Genomic DNA, 16742 nt, shown 5'->3' on the forward strand with positions numbered 1-16742 from the left:
GATGGGGGTAGGGGTGGGGGTAGGGGTAGTGTCTAAGCGGTGGGGGTAGGGGTAGGGGAAGTGTCTAAGGGGTAGGGGTAGGGGTAGCGGTGGAGGTAGGGGTGGGGGTAGCGGTGGGGGTAGGGCTATAGGGGTATAGGGGTATAGGGGTATAGGGTTATAGGGTTATAGGGTTATAGGGCTATAGAGGTATAGGGTTATAGGGTTATAGGGTTATAGGGCTATAGGGTTATAGGGTTATAGGGTTATAGGGTTATAGGGCTATAGGGTTATAGGGTTATAGGGCTATAGGGTTATAGGGGTGGGGTTATAGGGTTATAGGGGTGGGGCTATAGGGCTATAGGGTTATAGGGGTGGGGTTATAGGGTTATAGGGGTGGGGTTATAGGGGTATAGGGTTATAGGGTTATAGGGCTATAGGGTTATAGGGTTATAGGGTTATAGGGGTTCGCACCTCAACACACTTCTTCATCCCTGCGGCGGCTGCGTAATGCAGCGATGTATTCTTCTTGTTATCAGTAGCGTTGACGTTAGCGTTCTCATACTCTCCCTGGTCCAGCTTGGCTCCGGTCCATTTCAGGATGATCTGGAGACACTCTGCCCTCTTCATCTGGTCCAGCTCCGGCCGGGCCAGCCGCGGCTGCAGAGCCCCCTCCCCCATTAGGATCTGGGGGCCCATACAGAGGAGATGGAGAGACGTCTCATTGTGAACGTTACGCTTGTTGGGGTTTCCGTCCTTACTGAAGAGAAAGGACCTGGTAGGAAGAAAAAGGAACATGGTTTACTTGGTACTAATATGACCCCTTTTGAAAAATGTCACCGTCACTCTTAAAGGGATTGTTCAGGATTTTGGCAATGAGGCCTTACGTCTACTTCCCCAGATATAGATTAACTTGTGGATACCATTTTTATGTCTCTGCGTTCAGGTTGAAGGAAGTTGCCAACTAACGTTTGCGTAAAATTGCTAACTAGCATTTGCGCAATGACTTGAAGTCTATGGGAACGTCTAACATGCTAGCTGTTCCTGTAGACTTCCAGTCATTGCGCTAACACTAGTTAGCATTGGTTCGTGAAACTAGCTCTAACTTCCTTCATACTGGATGCAGAGACATAAAAATTATATCCACAAATTTCTCACACTCTGGGGAAGTCCCGAACTATCCCTTTAAGCACAAGTACATAGTGAGTACCTCAGACTATTTTACTATAGTGAAGTAATATTTCATGTGTATATACAGTATATTATATATATATATATATATATACACACACACACACACACACACACACACACACACACACATACACACACGACTCGTAATAAGACTAGCCTATTAAAATGTTTATCTGACTCCATAACGATAAATAGCAATATGCAAAAGACTACAGTTTTATTTGTATTTATTTCACCTTTATTTAACCAGGTAGGCCAGTTGAGAACAAGTTATCATTTACAACTGCGACCTGGCCAAGATAAAGCAAAGCAGAGTGACACATACAACAACACAGAGTTACACCTGGAATAAACAAAACATACAGTCAATAACACAATAGTTGAGCTGAGTTACAGCAATAGACCATGAAGTAATGTCTGAACGGAATTCTAAATACAAGTGTATTTAATTACTTTGTCAAATGAATGGATTCACATACAAGGCATAAAGCTTAACTTACAAAGCATTAACAAGCATTACAAGGCATTATTCTAAGCATGGTCAGAGAGAGATGAAGAATGCCATGGCCCATAGGTCACGGGAGAGATGAAGAAACCATGGCCCAGAGGTCACGGGAGAGATGAAGAAACCATGGCCCAGAGGTCACGGGAGAGATGAAGAAACCATGGCCCATAGGTCACGGGAGAGATGAAGAAACCATGGCCCAGAGGTCACGGGAGAGATGAAGAAACCATGGCCCAGAGGTCACGGGAGAGATGAAGAAACCATGGCCCAGAGGTCACGGGAGAGATGAAGAACCATGGCCCAGAGGTCACGGGAGAGATGAAGAAACCATGGCCCAGAGGTCAAGGGAGAGATGAAGAAACCATGGCCCAGAGGTCACGGGAGAGATGAAGAAACCATGGCCCAGAGGTCACGGGAGAGATGAAGAACCACTAGAGTCAACATGTAGGACTATGGACCCCTAGAGTCAACATGTAGGACTATGGACCCCTAGAGTCAACATGTAGGACTATGGACCACTAGAGTCAACATGTAGGACTATGGACCCCTAGAGTCAACATGTAGGACTATGGACCCCTAGAGTCAACATGTAGGACTATGGACCCCTAGAGTCAACATGTAGGACTATGGACCACTAGAGTCAACATGTAGGACTATGGACCACTAGAGTCAACATGTAGGACTATGGACCCCTAGAGTCAACATGTAGGACTATGGACCACTAGAGTCAACATGTAGGACTATGGACCACTAGAGTCAACATGTAGGACTATGGACCCCTAGAGTCAACATGTAGGACTATGGACCCCTAGAGCCAACGACATGTAGGACTATGGACCCCTAGAGTCAACGACATGTAGGACTATGGACCCCTAGAGCCAACGACATGTAGGACTATGGACCCCTAGAGTCAACGACATGTAGGACTATGGACCCCTAGAGCCAACATGGAACACTGGAGTCAAAGCAAATTAATGTTGTCTTCAAGAAAAAAAGTAAAACCATTTCTGAGCACATACCACCAAATCATTTTTCAGAGTCGCAGTCCAGTGGGAACAGTTAACAGACAAGATGGAGGTTGTTCTCTCCAGTAATGGTTAGGCCAGGGGCTACTGTCAACTCCACTGTTATGATGAAAACACTCTTATCTGACTTTAACCGTTTGACTCATTTATCCTCTCTATGATCCAGAAAACCCCCGTGTCCACAGCAATAACAACCACAAGTTTACAGAGGACCACGGCCACCAGTATTGACGGCCAACAATCGATTACAAATAACAGCATAGAATAAACGTCTCTGAACGTGTGATGAACTCAAGAGAGCTGAAGCAGGAATACACACACAGCTACTCTGACAGGTTCAGCCAATAACACCAAGTCTGTGTATGTCAAAAGAAGTGTACTACATAGAGGATAGGAAGCCATTTGAGACACATACTAAGTAAATGACAGTATGATGAAGAATGCTGGGAAGATGAGTGTCTCCGGGTCAATGTAGTTCACTGCAAGTTGTCCTAGAGAAATAACACACACACACACACACACACACACACACACACACACACACACACACACACACTATAATGCCTATTAAACCTTCATAGAACGTATAGCGCTAAGTAATACCTAAGTAGTACCTAAGTAGTACCTAAGTAGTAGCTAAGTAGTAGCTAAGTAGTAGCTAAGTAGTACCTAAGTAGTACCTAAGTAGTACCTAAGTAGTACCTAAGTAGTACCTAAGTAGTAGCTAAGTAGTACCTAAGTAGTACCTAAGTAGTACCTAAGTAGTACCTAAGTAGTACCTAAGTAGTAGCTAAGTAGTAGCTTTCTGAAAACTGGTACCCTGATACAGAACTACATCCTGTTGGAATCCTTCAGAAATGTCTAGTGTGCTTCCTTTTTGTTTTTAAATGGAATATTATTTAACTAGGAAAGTCAGTTTAAGAACTAATTCTTATTTACAATGACGGCCTACCGGGGAACAGTGGGATAGCTGCCTTGTTCAGGAGGCAGAACGACAGAGTAATACTTTGTCAGCTCGGGGGATTCGATCTAGCAACCTTTCGGTAAACTGGCCCAACGCTCTAACCACTAGGCTACGATGCCGACCCCTCCTTTGAAGTGATCACCTATCTGAACTGGCTGGGTCGGTAGAAGTAATATAAACGGTAACCTTGGTTTCCACCTGTCCAAATCATTTACAGATCTGTGCTTAGCTCAATGCAACAAGGAAGGAAGGATGGATTTATAACGTATTGTAACAGGGGCCCCTAGTGTGAGAGACTGGAGGAACTAGTAGTGGAACCCTACAGTCCAGCTTGTCACTTCCTGTTTCAGGAGGATTTGTAACGTATTGTAACAGGGGCCCCTAGTGTGAGAGACTGGAGGAACTAGTAGTGGAACCCTACCGTCCAGGTTGTCACTTCCTGTTTCAGGAGGATTTGTAACGTATTGTAACAGGGGCCCCTAGTGTGAGAGACTGGAGGAACTAGTAGTGGAACCCTACCGTCCAGGTTGTCACTTCCTGTTTCAGTAGGATTTCTTCTGTTTGGTGCCTGTTTGGTGCCATTTTGGTGCCTAATGAACACGACCCTGGCTTTATAGGTGTTGGTGTCCTGCTATAGAACTACAGCGGTAGAGAGTGAAGGAGGCTTGTAGCTCAGTCTCAGGGTGGAACATTCCTGTGACGTGTCTAACAGATGGTTCCTAGCAGGGGCAGATGGGACAGAGAGACACACAACACTCTTCCCCCATCCTGGACACAGAGAGCAGGGAATAGCTGCTACCACATAGGCTTCATACAGCTAAAAAGGTGCTTCCTACAGCATAAACGTAGTGGTGAATAACTCCCATTTGAAAAGCCATTGAAAACAAAAATGGAAAAACAATCCCCATTTTTAATACTTGACAAGTCATCTTCAAAACTAACCGCTTAATTTAATCACATTTTAAAAAGCATGTTTTCGTCTGTCTGTGTGCAACTCGCTGCCACCATTTTGTCCTTTTGGGGATAATAAAAAACAACTGAATGTCATTACCGTCAAGTCGTCACGGTAACCTAAATGCTACTATCTCATCTGACTGGCTGTTGAGGGATAAATAAAAAAGGTTAAACAGACGGTTAGATAAACACATTGAATTAGCGGTGAAACCAAACAAGCCGTTTGTTGCTGGGTCCAGACAAAAGACATTCAGGACGAAACGGAAGGTTGCACAACAAAACTGCAGGAACACTCCCCAGCGAGCGGCCTGGGTACTGCAGGAACACTCCCCAGGGAGCGGCCTGGGTACTGCAGGAACACTCCCCAGCGAGCGGCCTGGGTACTGCAGGAACACTCCCCAGCGAGCGGCCTGGGTACTGCAGGAACACTCCCCAGCGAGCGGCCTGGGTACTGCAGGAACACTCCCCAGCGAGCGGCCTGGGTACTGCAGGAACACTCCCCAGCGAGCGGCCTGGGTACTGCAGGAACACTCCCCAGCGAGCGGCCTGGGTTACTGCAGGAACACTCCCCAGGGAGCGGCCTGGGTACTGCAGGAACACTCCCCAGCGAGCGGCCTGGGTACTGCAGGAACACTCCCCAGGGAGCGGCCTGGGTACTGCAGGAACACTCCCCAGCGAGCGGCCTGGGTACTGCAGGAACACTCCCCAGGGGATCGGCCTGGGTACTGCAGGAACACTCCCCAGCGAGCGGCCTGGGTACTGCAGGAACACTCCCCAGCGAGCGGCCTGGGTACTGCAGGAAACACTCCCCAGCGAGCGGCCTGGGTACTGCAGGGAACCACTCCCCAGCGAGCGGCCTGCGTACTGCAGGAACACTCCCCAGCGAGCGGCCTGGGTACTGCAGGAACACTCCCCAGCGAGCGGCCTGGGTACTGCAGGAACACTCCCCAGCGAGCGGCCTGGGTTACTGCAGGAACACTCCCCAGCGAGCGGCCTGGGTACTGCAGGAACACTCCCCAGCGAGCGGCCTGGGTACTGCAGGAACACTCCCCAGCGAGCGGCCTGGGGTACTGCAGGAACACTCCCCAGCGAGCGGCCTGGGTACTGCAGGAACACTCCCCAGCGAGCGGCCTGGGTACTGCAGGAACACTCCCCAGCGAGGCGGCCTGGGTACTGCAGGAACACTCCCCAGCGAGCGGCCTGGGTACTGCAGGAACACTCCCCAGCGAGCGGCCTGGGTACTGCAGGAAACACTCCCCAGGGAGCGGCCTGGGTACTGCAGGAACACTCCCCAGGGAGCGGCCTGGGTACTGCAGGAACACTCCCCAGGGAGCGGCCTGGGTACTGCAGGAACACTCCCCAGCGAGCGGCCTGGGTACTGCAGGAACACTCCCCAGCGAGCGGCCTGGGTACTGCAGGAACACTCCCCAGCGAGCGGCCTGGGTACTGCAGGAACACTCCCCAGCGAGCAGCCTGGGTACTGCAGGAACACTCCCCAGCGAGCAGCCTGGGTAATCTATGCTAGAACCCATGGACCATCAACTAGATTTCAGCAGCAGGTCCTTTTTTTTCTGGAGCGGATGGTCAGCCCAAATCAGATGTAATATTTGACAACAAAAAAATTCATTTCAGACCTTGCTCACATTTGTATACGATCACATATAAACGAGTAAGTGGACACCCTTTCAAATTAGTGGATTCGGCTATTTCAGCCACACCCGTTGCTGACACGCATAAAAATCGAGCACACAGTCATGCAATCTCCAAAGAAAATCACTGGCAGTAGGATAACCTTACTGAAGAGCTCAGTGACTCAACGTGGCACCGTAATAGGATGCCACCTTTCCAACAAGTCAGTTCGTCACATTTCTGCCCTTCTAGAGCTGCCCCGGTCAACTGTAAGTGCTGTTATTGTAAAGAAGTGTAAACGTCTAGGAGCAACAACGGCTCAGCCTCGAAGTGGTAGGCCACACAAGCTCAGGAGAACGGGACCGCCGAGTGCTGAAGGCATAAAAATCTTCTGTCCTCGGTCGCAACACTCACTACCGAGTTCCAAACTGCCTCTGGAAGCAACGTCAGCACAAGAACTGTTCGTCGAAAGTTTCATGAAATGTGTTTCCATGGCCAAGCAGCCGCACACAAGCCTCAGATCACCATTCGCATTGCCAAGCATCGGCTGGAGTGGTGTAAAGCTGGACTCTGGAGCAGTGGAAACGCGTTCTCTGGAGTGATGAATCACCTTTCACCATCTGGCAATCCGACGGACAAATTTCAGCATGACAATGCCCCCGTACACAAAGTGAGGACTAAACAGAAATGGTTTGTCGAGATCGGAGTGGAAGAACTTGACTGGCCTGCACAGAGCCCTGACCTCAACCCCATTGAACACCTTTGGGCTGAATTGGAACGCGAACCACGAGCCAGGCCTAATCGCTCAACATCAGTGCCTGACCTCACTAATGATCTTGAGGCTGAATGGAAGCAAGTCCCCGCAGCAATGTTCCAACATCTAGTGGAAAGCCTTCCCAGAAGAGCGGAGGCTGTTATAGCAGTAAAGGGGGGACATATTTTGGAATGAGATGTTGGACGAGCATGTTGTGTATATCTCTATTATGCATGGGAATACTTTGGAACAGATTTACAAAATGAAAATCACTTGCAGCTGATTTGCTGGTGTTTTTTATGGGTTTTTTTACAGTCTTTTATGTCTAACAACAAAAATATATATACATTACCGGTCAAAAGTTTTACAACACCTATTCATTCAAGGATTTTTCTTTATTTGTACTATTTTCTACATTGTAGAATAATAGTGAAGACATCAAAACTATGAAATAACACATATGGAATCATGTAGTAACCAACAACAACAAAAAAGTGTTAAACAAAACAAAATATATTTTATATTTGAGATTCTTCAAAGTAGCCACCCTTTGCCTTGATGACAGCTTTGCACACTCTTGGTATTCTCTCAACCAGCTTCATGAGGTAGTCACCTGGAATGCATTTCAATTAACAGGTGTGCCTTGTTAAAAGTTAATTTGTGAAATGTCTTTCAATCTTAATGCGTTTGAGCCAATCAGTTGTGTTGTGACAAGGTGGGAGGGTATATAGAAGATAGCCCTATTTGGTAAAAGACCAAGTCCATATTATGGCAAGAACAGCTTAAATAAGCAAAGATAAACGACAGTCCATCATTACTTTAAGACATGAAGGTCAGTCAATATGGAAAATGTCAAGAACTTTGAACGTTTCTTCAGATGCAGTTGCAAAAACCATCAAGCGCTATGATGAAACTGGCTCTCATGAGGACCGCCACAGGAAAGGAAGACCCAGAGTTCCCTCTGCTGCAGAGGATCAGTTCATTAGAGTTACCAGACTCAGAAATTGCAGCCCAAATAGATGCTTCACAGAGTTCAAGTAACAGACATCTCAACATCAACTGTTCAGAGGAGACTGTGTGAATCAGTTTTTCATGGTCGAATTGCTGCAAAGAAACCACTACTAAAGAACACCAAGAAGAGACTTACTTGGGTCAAGAAACACGAGCAGTGGACATTAGACCGGTGGAAATCTGTCCTTTGGTCTGATGAGTCCAACTTTTAGACTTTTGGTTTGAGACGCAGAGTAGGTGAACGGATGATCTCCGCATGTGTGGTTCCCACCGTGAAGCATGGAGGAGGAGGTGTTATGGTGTGGGTGTGCTTTGCTGGTGACACTGTCTGTGATTTATTTAGAATTCAAGGCACACTTAACCAGCATGACTACCACAGCATTCTGCAGCGATACGCCATCCCATCTGGTTTGGGCTTAGTGGGACTATCATTTGTTTTTCAACAGGACAATGACCCAACACACCTCCAGGCTGTGTAAGGGCTATTTGACCAAGAAGGAGAGTGTTGGAGTACTGCATCAGATGACCTGGCCTCCACAATCACCAGACCTCAACCCAATTGAGATGGTTTGGGATGAGTTGGACAGCGGAGTGAAGGAAAAGCTGCCAACAAGTGCTCAGCATATGTGGGAACTCCTTCAAGACTGTTGGATAAGCATTCCAGGTGAATCTAGCTTAGTAAATGCCAAGAGTGTGCAATGCTGCCATCAAGGTAAAGGGTGACTATTTGAAGAATCTCAAATATAAAATATATTTTGATTTGTTTAACACTTTTTTGGTTTTCTACATGATTCCATATGTGTTATTTCGTGGTTTAGATGTCTTCACTATTATTCTAGAATGTAGAAAATAGTAAAAATAAAGAAAAACCTTTGAATGAGTAAGTGTTCTAAAACTTTTGACCGGAAGTTTATATATTTTGTTTTTGCTCAGAAAACTTGGGCGGCCAAATAAAAATCCCGTTATGAAACCTTCCTATAACCCCATCACACAGAGGAAAGTACATTTTTGAGCTTCTTTGTTAAATAAAAACATTTTTCCCCCCAGGTTCTTTCCACAGTTTTCATATTTCAGGTTATTAACACATTTCATGACTCAAAATGTCAGATGACTTCATAGAGTTAAGATGGGCCAGAGGGTCAGGTAACACTGTACATTTTAAAAAGGGAGATGTCATGTCCTCACCTGATGAGTCGTGTCATGGCGTGCCTGGCGGCGTAGTGCAGAGGAGTGTTGTGCTGGTAGGGTTCGCCATACGAAGTGTTGGGGTCCAGGCTCTCTTTAAACTGGGGGCTCCCCTCATACAGCTGATAGGCCAGACCCTCGTCACCGTTCATCAGAGCCTTGCGGAACTTAGTGGCTGTGTTCCCCATCGCCCCTCAGATTCTACCAGGATGAGCTTCAACCTGAAGGTGTTTGGTGATATTCAACCTGACCAACTGCAGAAGAACAGCATATCGAAGCTCCTAAAAGGACAGACAGAGAGGATAGAGAGGAAATTACAGCCAAAGACATGGAACTGGGCCTAAGGACCGACAGAGAGGATAGAGAGGAAATTACAGCCAAAGACATGGAACTGGGCCTAAGGACAGACAGAGAGGATAGAGAGGAAATTACAGCCAAAGAAATGGAACTAGTTCTAGGTTTGTGATTCCATCAGACCATAACAATACATCATGCTCACATTTAGGAGGGTGCAAAACATGGAATAACATTTAGGAGGGTGCAACACATGGAATAACATTTAGGAGGGTGCAACACATGGAATAACATTTAGGAGGGTGCAACACATGGAATAACATTCAGGAGGGTGCAAAACATGGAATAACATTTAGGAGGGTGCAACACATGGAATAACATTTAGGAGGGTGCAACACATGGAATAACATTCAGGAGGGTGCAACACATGGAATAACATTCAGGAGGGTGCAACACATGGAATAACATTTAGGAGGATGCAACACATGGAATAACATTTAGGAGGGTGCAACACATGGAATAACATTCAGGAGGGTGCAACACATGGAATAACATTTAGGAGGGTGCAACACATGGAATAACATTCAGGAGGGTGCAACACATGGAATAACATTCAGGAGGATGCAACACATGGAATAACATTTAGGAGGGTGCAACACATGGAATAACATTTAGGAGGGTGCAACACATGGAATAACATTTAGGAGGATGCAACACATGGAACAACATTCCTTTAATCTAAATGATTCCTTTACTCAGAGGTATGTATGTTTGAGGCTATATATTTCTGTCTTTACATTCCACAACATTGGTCCCTACTGAACGCGACCCAGATTTCAACAAGACAACAACAACAGGATGTCTCAAACCAAACATCGGTTCACCAGAAAAAAAAATGGCTTTAGCTAAGATTGACAGTTGAAATGTGACATTCTGATTTATCCTAACAACAAGCTTTTCTACTGACAACAAACACAATATCATAAAATCCTACAAAACCAGCCTACTTACCAACAAAAAACAGGGGAGAAGAGTAGCCTAACTGAGTAACTGCAAGTCCAAACCACAAGAGCCCAAACTGAGGAAGAGGAGAGGCTGCTTCCACACAAGTCCCCTTTCCACCCATACACCGTGTTGTTCTGCTAAGGCTAATGCTATTTTCTGACTGGCTCACCATGCCAGCTCATCTCATCTCATGAGGAGAGAGAGAGAGAGAAAGAGAGAAAGAGAGAAAGAGAGAGGGAAAGAGAGAGGGAAAGAGAGAGAGAGAGAGAGAGAGGGAAAGAGAGAGGGAAAGAGAGAGGGAAAGAGAGAGGGAAAGAGAGACAAGACTTCCTCTAGTATCACCAGGGGCTTCCTGCTTCCCTCAGCCAACTGTCCTCACCCTGAGACCAGGGCCCAGGCCCAAATTGAATCCTATTCCCTATGTAGTGCACTACTTTTGACATCAACCCTGGAATAGGGTGCCATTTGGGACTAACCATAAGACCCATTGTGGACTTGGATTCCACCGATGCCATATGTTGTTATGTCGTTGTGGGCACACAGGCACAGGGCAGTGGGCACGGACAGGCCCCTACTACCATCCTGTCCTGCTCACAATAGGGACATCTCTACAGTACTCAGACAGAGTGTAGGAGACAGTACCCAGACACAGTGTAGGAGACAGGACCCAGACACAGTGTAGGAGACAGTACCCAGACAGAGTGTGGGAGACAGGACCCAGACACAGTGTAGGAGACAGTACTCAGACAGAGTGTGGGAGACAGTACCCAGACAGAGTGTAGGAGACAGTACCCAGACAGAGTGTAGGAGACAGGACCCAGACAGGCTGTAGGAGACAGGACCCAGACACAGTGTGGGAGACGGGACCCAGACACAGTGTGGGAGACAGGACCCAGACACAGTGTGGGAGACAGGACCCAGACACAGTGTGGGAGACAGGACCCAGACACAGTGTGGGAGACAGGACCCAGACACAGTGTGGGAGACAGGACCCAGACACAGTGTGGGAGACAGGACCCAGACACAGTGTGGGAGACAGGACCCAGACACAGTGTGGGAGACAGGACCCAGACACAGTGTGGGAGACAGTACCCAGACACAGTGTGGGAGACAGTACCCAGACACAGTGTGGGAGACAGTACCCAGACAGGCTGTAGGAGACAGGACCCAGACACAGTGTGGGAGACAGGACCCAGACACAGTGCGGGAGACAGGACCCAGACACAGTGCGGGAGACAGGACCCAGACACAGTGCGGGAGACAGGACCCAGACACAGTGCGGGAGACAGTACCCAGACACAGTGCGGGAGACAGTACCCAGACACAGTGCGGGAGACAGGACCCAGACAGAGTGCGGGAGACAGTACCCAGACACAGTGCGGGAGACAGTACCCAGACACAGTGTAGGAGACAGGACCCAGACAGAGTGTGGGAGACAGTACTCAGACACAGTGTGGGAGACAGGACCCAGACACAGTGTAGGAGACAGGACCCAGACACAGTGTAGGAGACAGTACCCAGACACAGTGTGGGAGACAGGACCCAGACAAAGTGTAGGAGACAGGACCCAGACACAGTGTGGGAGACAGGACCCAGACAGAGTGTGGGAGACAGGACCCAGACACAGTGTGGGAGACAGGACCCAGACACAGTGTGGGAGACAGGACCCAGACACAGTGTGGGAGACAGGACCCAGACACAGTGTGGGAGACAGGACCCAGACACAATGTGGGAGACAGGACCCAGACACAGTGTGGGAGACAGGACCCAGACACAGTGTGGGAGACAGGACCCAGACACAGTGTGGGAGACAGGACCCAGACACAGTGTGGGAGACAGTACCCAGACACAGTGTGGGAGACAGTACCCAGACACAGTGTGGGAGACAGGACCCAGACACAGTGTAGGAGACAGGACCCAGACAGAGTGTAGGAGACAGGACCCAGACAGAGTGTAGGAGACAGGACCCAGACACAGTGTGGGAGACAGGACCCAGACACAGTGTGGGAGACAGGACCCAGACACAGTGTGGGAGACAGGACCCAGACACAGTGTGGGAGACAGGACCCAGACACAGTGTGGGAGACAGGACCCAGACTCAGTGTGGGAGACAGGACCCAGACACAGTGTGGGAGACAGGACCCAGACACAGTGTGGGAGACAGGACCCAGACACAGTGTAGGAGACAGTACCCAGACAGTGTGGGAGACAGGACCCAGACACAGTGTAGGAGACAGGACCCAGACACAGTGTAGGAGACAGGACCCAGACACAGTGTGGGAGACAGGACCCAGACACAGTGTGGGAGACAGGACCCAGACACAGTGTGGGAGACAGGACCCAGACACAGTGTGGGAGACAGGACCCAGACACAGTGTGGGAGACAGTACCAAATGTGTACTGTAATAGATTACAAAGACATGTACACAGTGTAGACTAGGACTACATTGTCACGTCTTACAAAGGCACAGACTGTATTAAAACCTCAGCTCCACTCAACAGTACAAATTACAAAACATGCTACTAGCTAACGTTTGGGAATTTATGTGACAAACCAAGTTATTGTATAACTCTTCCTAGGCACGTTACACAATGTTTGTTTACTTGGCTCAGCCTCCACATATTCAATGTGATTGTCTTGTGATTGTTTTTGATGGTTCTATTGTGGGACCTGTTGGGGCTGTTTTGATGGTTTTATTGTGGGACCTGTTGGGGCTGTTTTTGATGGTTTTATTGTGGGACCTGTTGGGGCTGTTTTGATGGTTTTATTGTGGGGCCTGTTGGGGCTGTTTTGATGGTTTTATTGTGGGACCTGTTGGGGCTGTTTTGATGGTTTTATTGTGGGACCTGTTGGGGCTGTTTTGATGGTTTTTTTGTGGGACCTGTTGGGGCTGTTTTGATGGTTTAATTGTGTGATTAAATGGTTAAAAATGGGAACACTGCCTACCAGGCACCCTGGGATCCGGAATCAAGTCCACCTACCGCAAACAGCGCAAGACGAATTGAAAAACAGACATTTCTACAGAAATGTTTGATGATCGACTAGGAATGCCTTGAAGAAGATTGGCCAGTCGATCTGAATCGACCGGTTGGCGACCACTGCTCTATGCACTTCCTGATGAACTCAAGTCACTGAGTCAGTGTACACATTTCACATTTTAGTCATTTAGCAGACACTCTTATCCAGAGCGACTTACAGTAGTGAATGCATACATTTCATTCATTTTTTCCCCCGTACTGGTCCCCCGTGGGAATCGAACCCACAACCCTGGCGTTGCAAACACCATGCTCTACCAACTGAGCCACATGGGACCACACGGGTACACGTCATTGATGATTATTCTCCGAGGCAACCTGGAACCCATCCCAGTCCGCGTGATCACATCCCAGTCCATGTGGAAACATAGATTCCGATTGGTCAAACCAACGTTGAACAGTCACTTCTTAGGCTTCGTTTACAGACAAATTCTGATCTTTTTTTTCTCCACTAATTGTTCTTTTGACCAATCAGATCACTTCTGGAAAATATTGGATGTGAAAAGATCTACTGAGATATCCAATGGGCTAGACGATTCTCTTCTCATCTTGAAAAAAAAAAAAATCACTTTTACTAACAATGTGGAAGTCAATCAATCCACCATCATCATCATCATCATCGAAACAACAGAACAAATCTAATTATTGAAATAGCCTGGGCAACCGAGAAAAAACAAATTCATACAATTTAAGGCCAAGTGGCAAACAATAATGCAGGCAGTATGAATGGAGGTGTGAGCACGCAGGTCTGGGCAGGTGAGATGTAATCATTGTTTGTCTCTTAACACAAGTTACAATTCTTAGAAGTTCCCCTAGTTTTCCTGATGCTGCATGAGATGTCCAGTTGAGTGACTTCCAGTTATGTAACATGATAAATCTGATTGAACATTCATGAATACCGGGTGGCAGGTAACCTAGCTATTAGAACTGTCAAATGGTCTGGAACTCTATGTTGGATCTGGCCTGGTTTCATGACATTGTGTCAGTCTAGTGTTAGCTAGACATTTCTCATCATCTAGCTCAGGGATGGGCAACTTTGATGGAGGTTGGAGACACACAAAAACAGAACTCTTTCATGAGGGGCTGCAGTGGCTTATGGGTCTGCATATCCCCACAAGCCAAAAAAAAGTTGTAGCTAATTTCCTGCAATTCTACAATTTTTTTTTCATAGGGTGGAGGCAAATGTTTGCCGTTTTTAATATAATATCTGATGATCAATGGAACCACCCCTGTCGGTAATTCGACCATTACCACAATCTTAGATAAATTAGCTGGACTACCAATAAAACATTTCAATGCTGACATGGGCTTAACACATTTTCGAAATTACACCTTGTGTATTCTATTATTCTCTCTCTCAACAGTAATTTGAGACCCCGAATTAGTCCCCCCCCAATAAAATGTTGATGATACTGCCCACTATGCACATTCTGTACCAAGGCCGAAGTTAGAAATAACACGTTTCTTGGAAACACTGGGTCACTTGATAACTTGTTGATACGAGTGTTCAATCTTTGATAAGAACGAACAACTAACTTGGCAAACATGATAGCTAGCTAGCCATTTATTATCTAAAAACTGTCATCCAAAACACTGTCCACATTGGCACTGCCTTTTCAAAGGTGATCATGTTTGCATGTTCATCGCCTGACTGCTTGCTAATCCGTAGCAACCAAGATATGCAACAACAACAGATAAAGTAGCAATGCCCAGAGCCAGACTTGACTGTAAAGATGAATTTTAGGCCATTACGGGATATCAAGTGGCTGGCATGTTTTGTAACTAGCATTGTTGTATCTACCTAGTTAGCATCATCATCATCCAACTTTTAGTTGTTTCAACGAAAGCCAACATTTTAAAAAACGTACAAATGGTACTTGCTAGTTAATGACTTACTAATTGTTCGTGTTTGTAAACTAGTTAGCGAACACATATCGGTGTTTAGGCAGATTAGCTAGCTAAATTATCGTTAGCTAGCCAACTAGCTAAAGTTAGCTAGCTGTTTTGACCTAGCTAGCTACCTGGAGAAAGCTAACTAACTAGCCAACGTTAGCTAACAACTCGCAGTAGTTGACAGTGACTAACTAGCAAATGTCATGGTTTTTTTTTTATTACTAAAAATGTTCTACACTTCTGGCTTTTCTGTGTCTGTTAACTAGCAAGATATAATAAAAAACATTGATTACCTAGCTAGCTAACTAGACTTACAAAAGAGGTTCGTACGGTTCCCCAGAATGTTGTCCTGCTGCCAGTGTCTATTATTCTGTCAGGCAATGCTGATATTCCATATTGAATGTGTAACTCAAAAGCTTTTGTTGTTCTTCTAGCTGTTCCTCTAGCTGTTAGTGTGTAGCTGTCTGTGTGCACTCTGCCCTCCCTCTGGTTTTATTAGCCACTGACGCTCAAATCAGCAGACTGCCAGTCCAGTGTTATCAGGAATCAGGGCTGCGCTATAAATTGCAGGATGTTTACGTTCCAGGAAGTTTGAAGTCAAATAATGATTCATTTTTTTTTCGAAGAATCTTTCAAAAATAGTTTTATGTAAACAATTGCTCATATCCTGTGTGTTTACTTTAAATTAACCGGTAAACGCTTCCACCCTTCCAGAGAGTGAATATTCCACATAGGTGGTTTTCTCTTGTACAACTAGCATTTGTAACTTTCTCCCACTCGAGGGCGGCAGAGTCCATCAATTCAATGGTCATTCTTCTCTTGGTCCTGGCTTTCTCAAGCAATGATGTGTCTGTATTTATAAATCAATGGGGGGATTCGATTATGCTGAGCCGCAGGAATCTGGTATATGGCCCGTGACGTGAACTCGTTTAACTGTGCGGGAGGAGCTCCCTCTGCGCCACTCTGTCATGTTGTCAAGAAGGCAGCAGGGTGCATCTTCCAGAAACATAGGCAACAATATCTTTGTTCAATAAAATACAGGTTTGAATTTTCAAACGAGTTTTTATTGGCAAGGCAGATAAAGTGTTTTTTATCAAAAGCAATCCTTTTTTCATGTGAAAACAGAATACTCATTCACAGAGTCCTCATTACTCCACATGCTTAAATACAGGGCACAGACATCAGTTCAACATCTAGTTTTGATTTACATTTGGTTAAGTTGTCAACTAACATGAATTCAACATGAAATGAACAAAAAAATGTCACCATGCCTTTACATGGATGATTTGTTTTGCAAATCAAATCAGTTTTCCA

At 46.4% G+C, this 16742-nt stretch overlaps 2 protein-coding genes across 5 annotated transcripts in view; one reads left to right on the plus strand and one right to left on the minus strand.

The window, feature by feature from the left end:
- Positions 1-15965, minus strand: part of LOC115187928 (ankyrin repeat and IBR domain-containing protein 1) — a 56729-nt gene extending 40764 nt beyond the window's left edge. Inside the window, exons 1-3 of one of the 3 annotated variants that reach the window (XM_029746998.1) lie at positions 15744-15965; positions 9201-9481; positions 454-754 (exon numbers count right to left, since the gene is read on the minus strand). In XM_029746998.1, coding sequence (XP_029602858.1) covers positions 454-754; positions 9201-9388 — 489 coding nt within the window. In that variant the 5' untranslated portion in view covers positions 9389-9481; positions 15744-15965. Of the gene's footprint in view, positions 1-453; positions 755-9200; positions 9482-10505; positions 10648-15743 lie in introns of those variants that run through there. The other 2 variants (XM_029746996.1, XM_029746997.1) reach the window with 2 other exon arrangements.
- Positions 1-16742, plus strand: part of zgc:110410 (LFG_like domain-containing protein) — a 345300-nt gene that overhangs the window by 54623 nt on the left and 273935 nt on the right. The window lies entirely within an intron of this gene.

The sequence above is a fragment of the Salmo trutta genome, unplaced genomic scaffold (genome assembly GCF_901001165.1).
Source record: "Salmo trutta unplaced genomic scaffold, fSalTru1.1, whole genome shotgun sequence".
In the NCBI taxonomy this organism is placed as follows: domain Eukaryota; kingdom Metazoa; phylum Chordata; class Actinopteri; order Salmoniformes; family Salmonidae; genus Salmo; species Salmo trutta.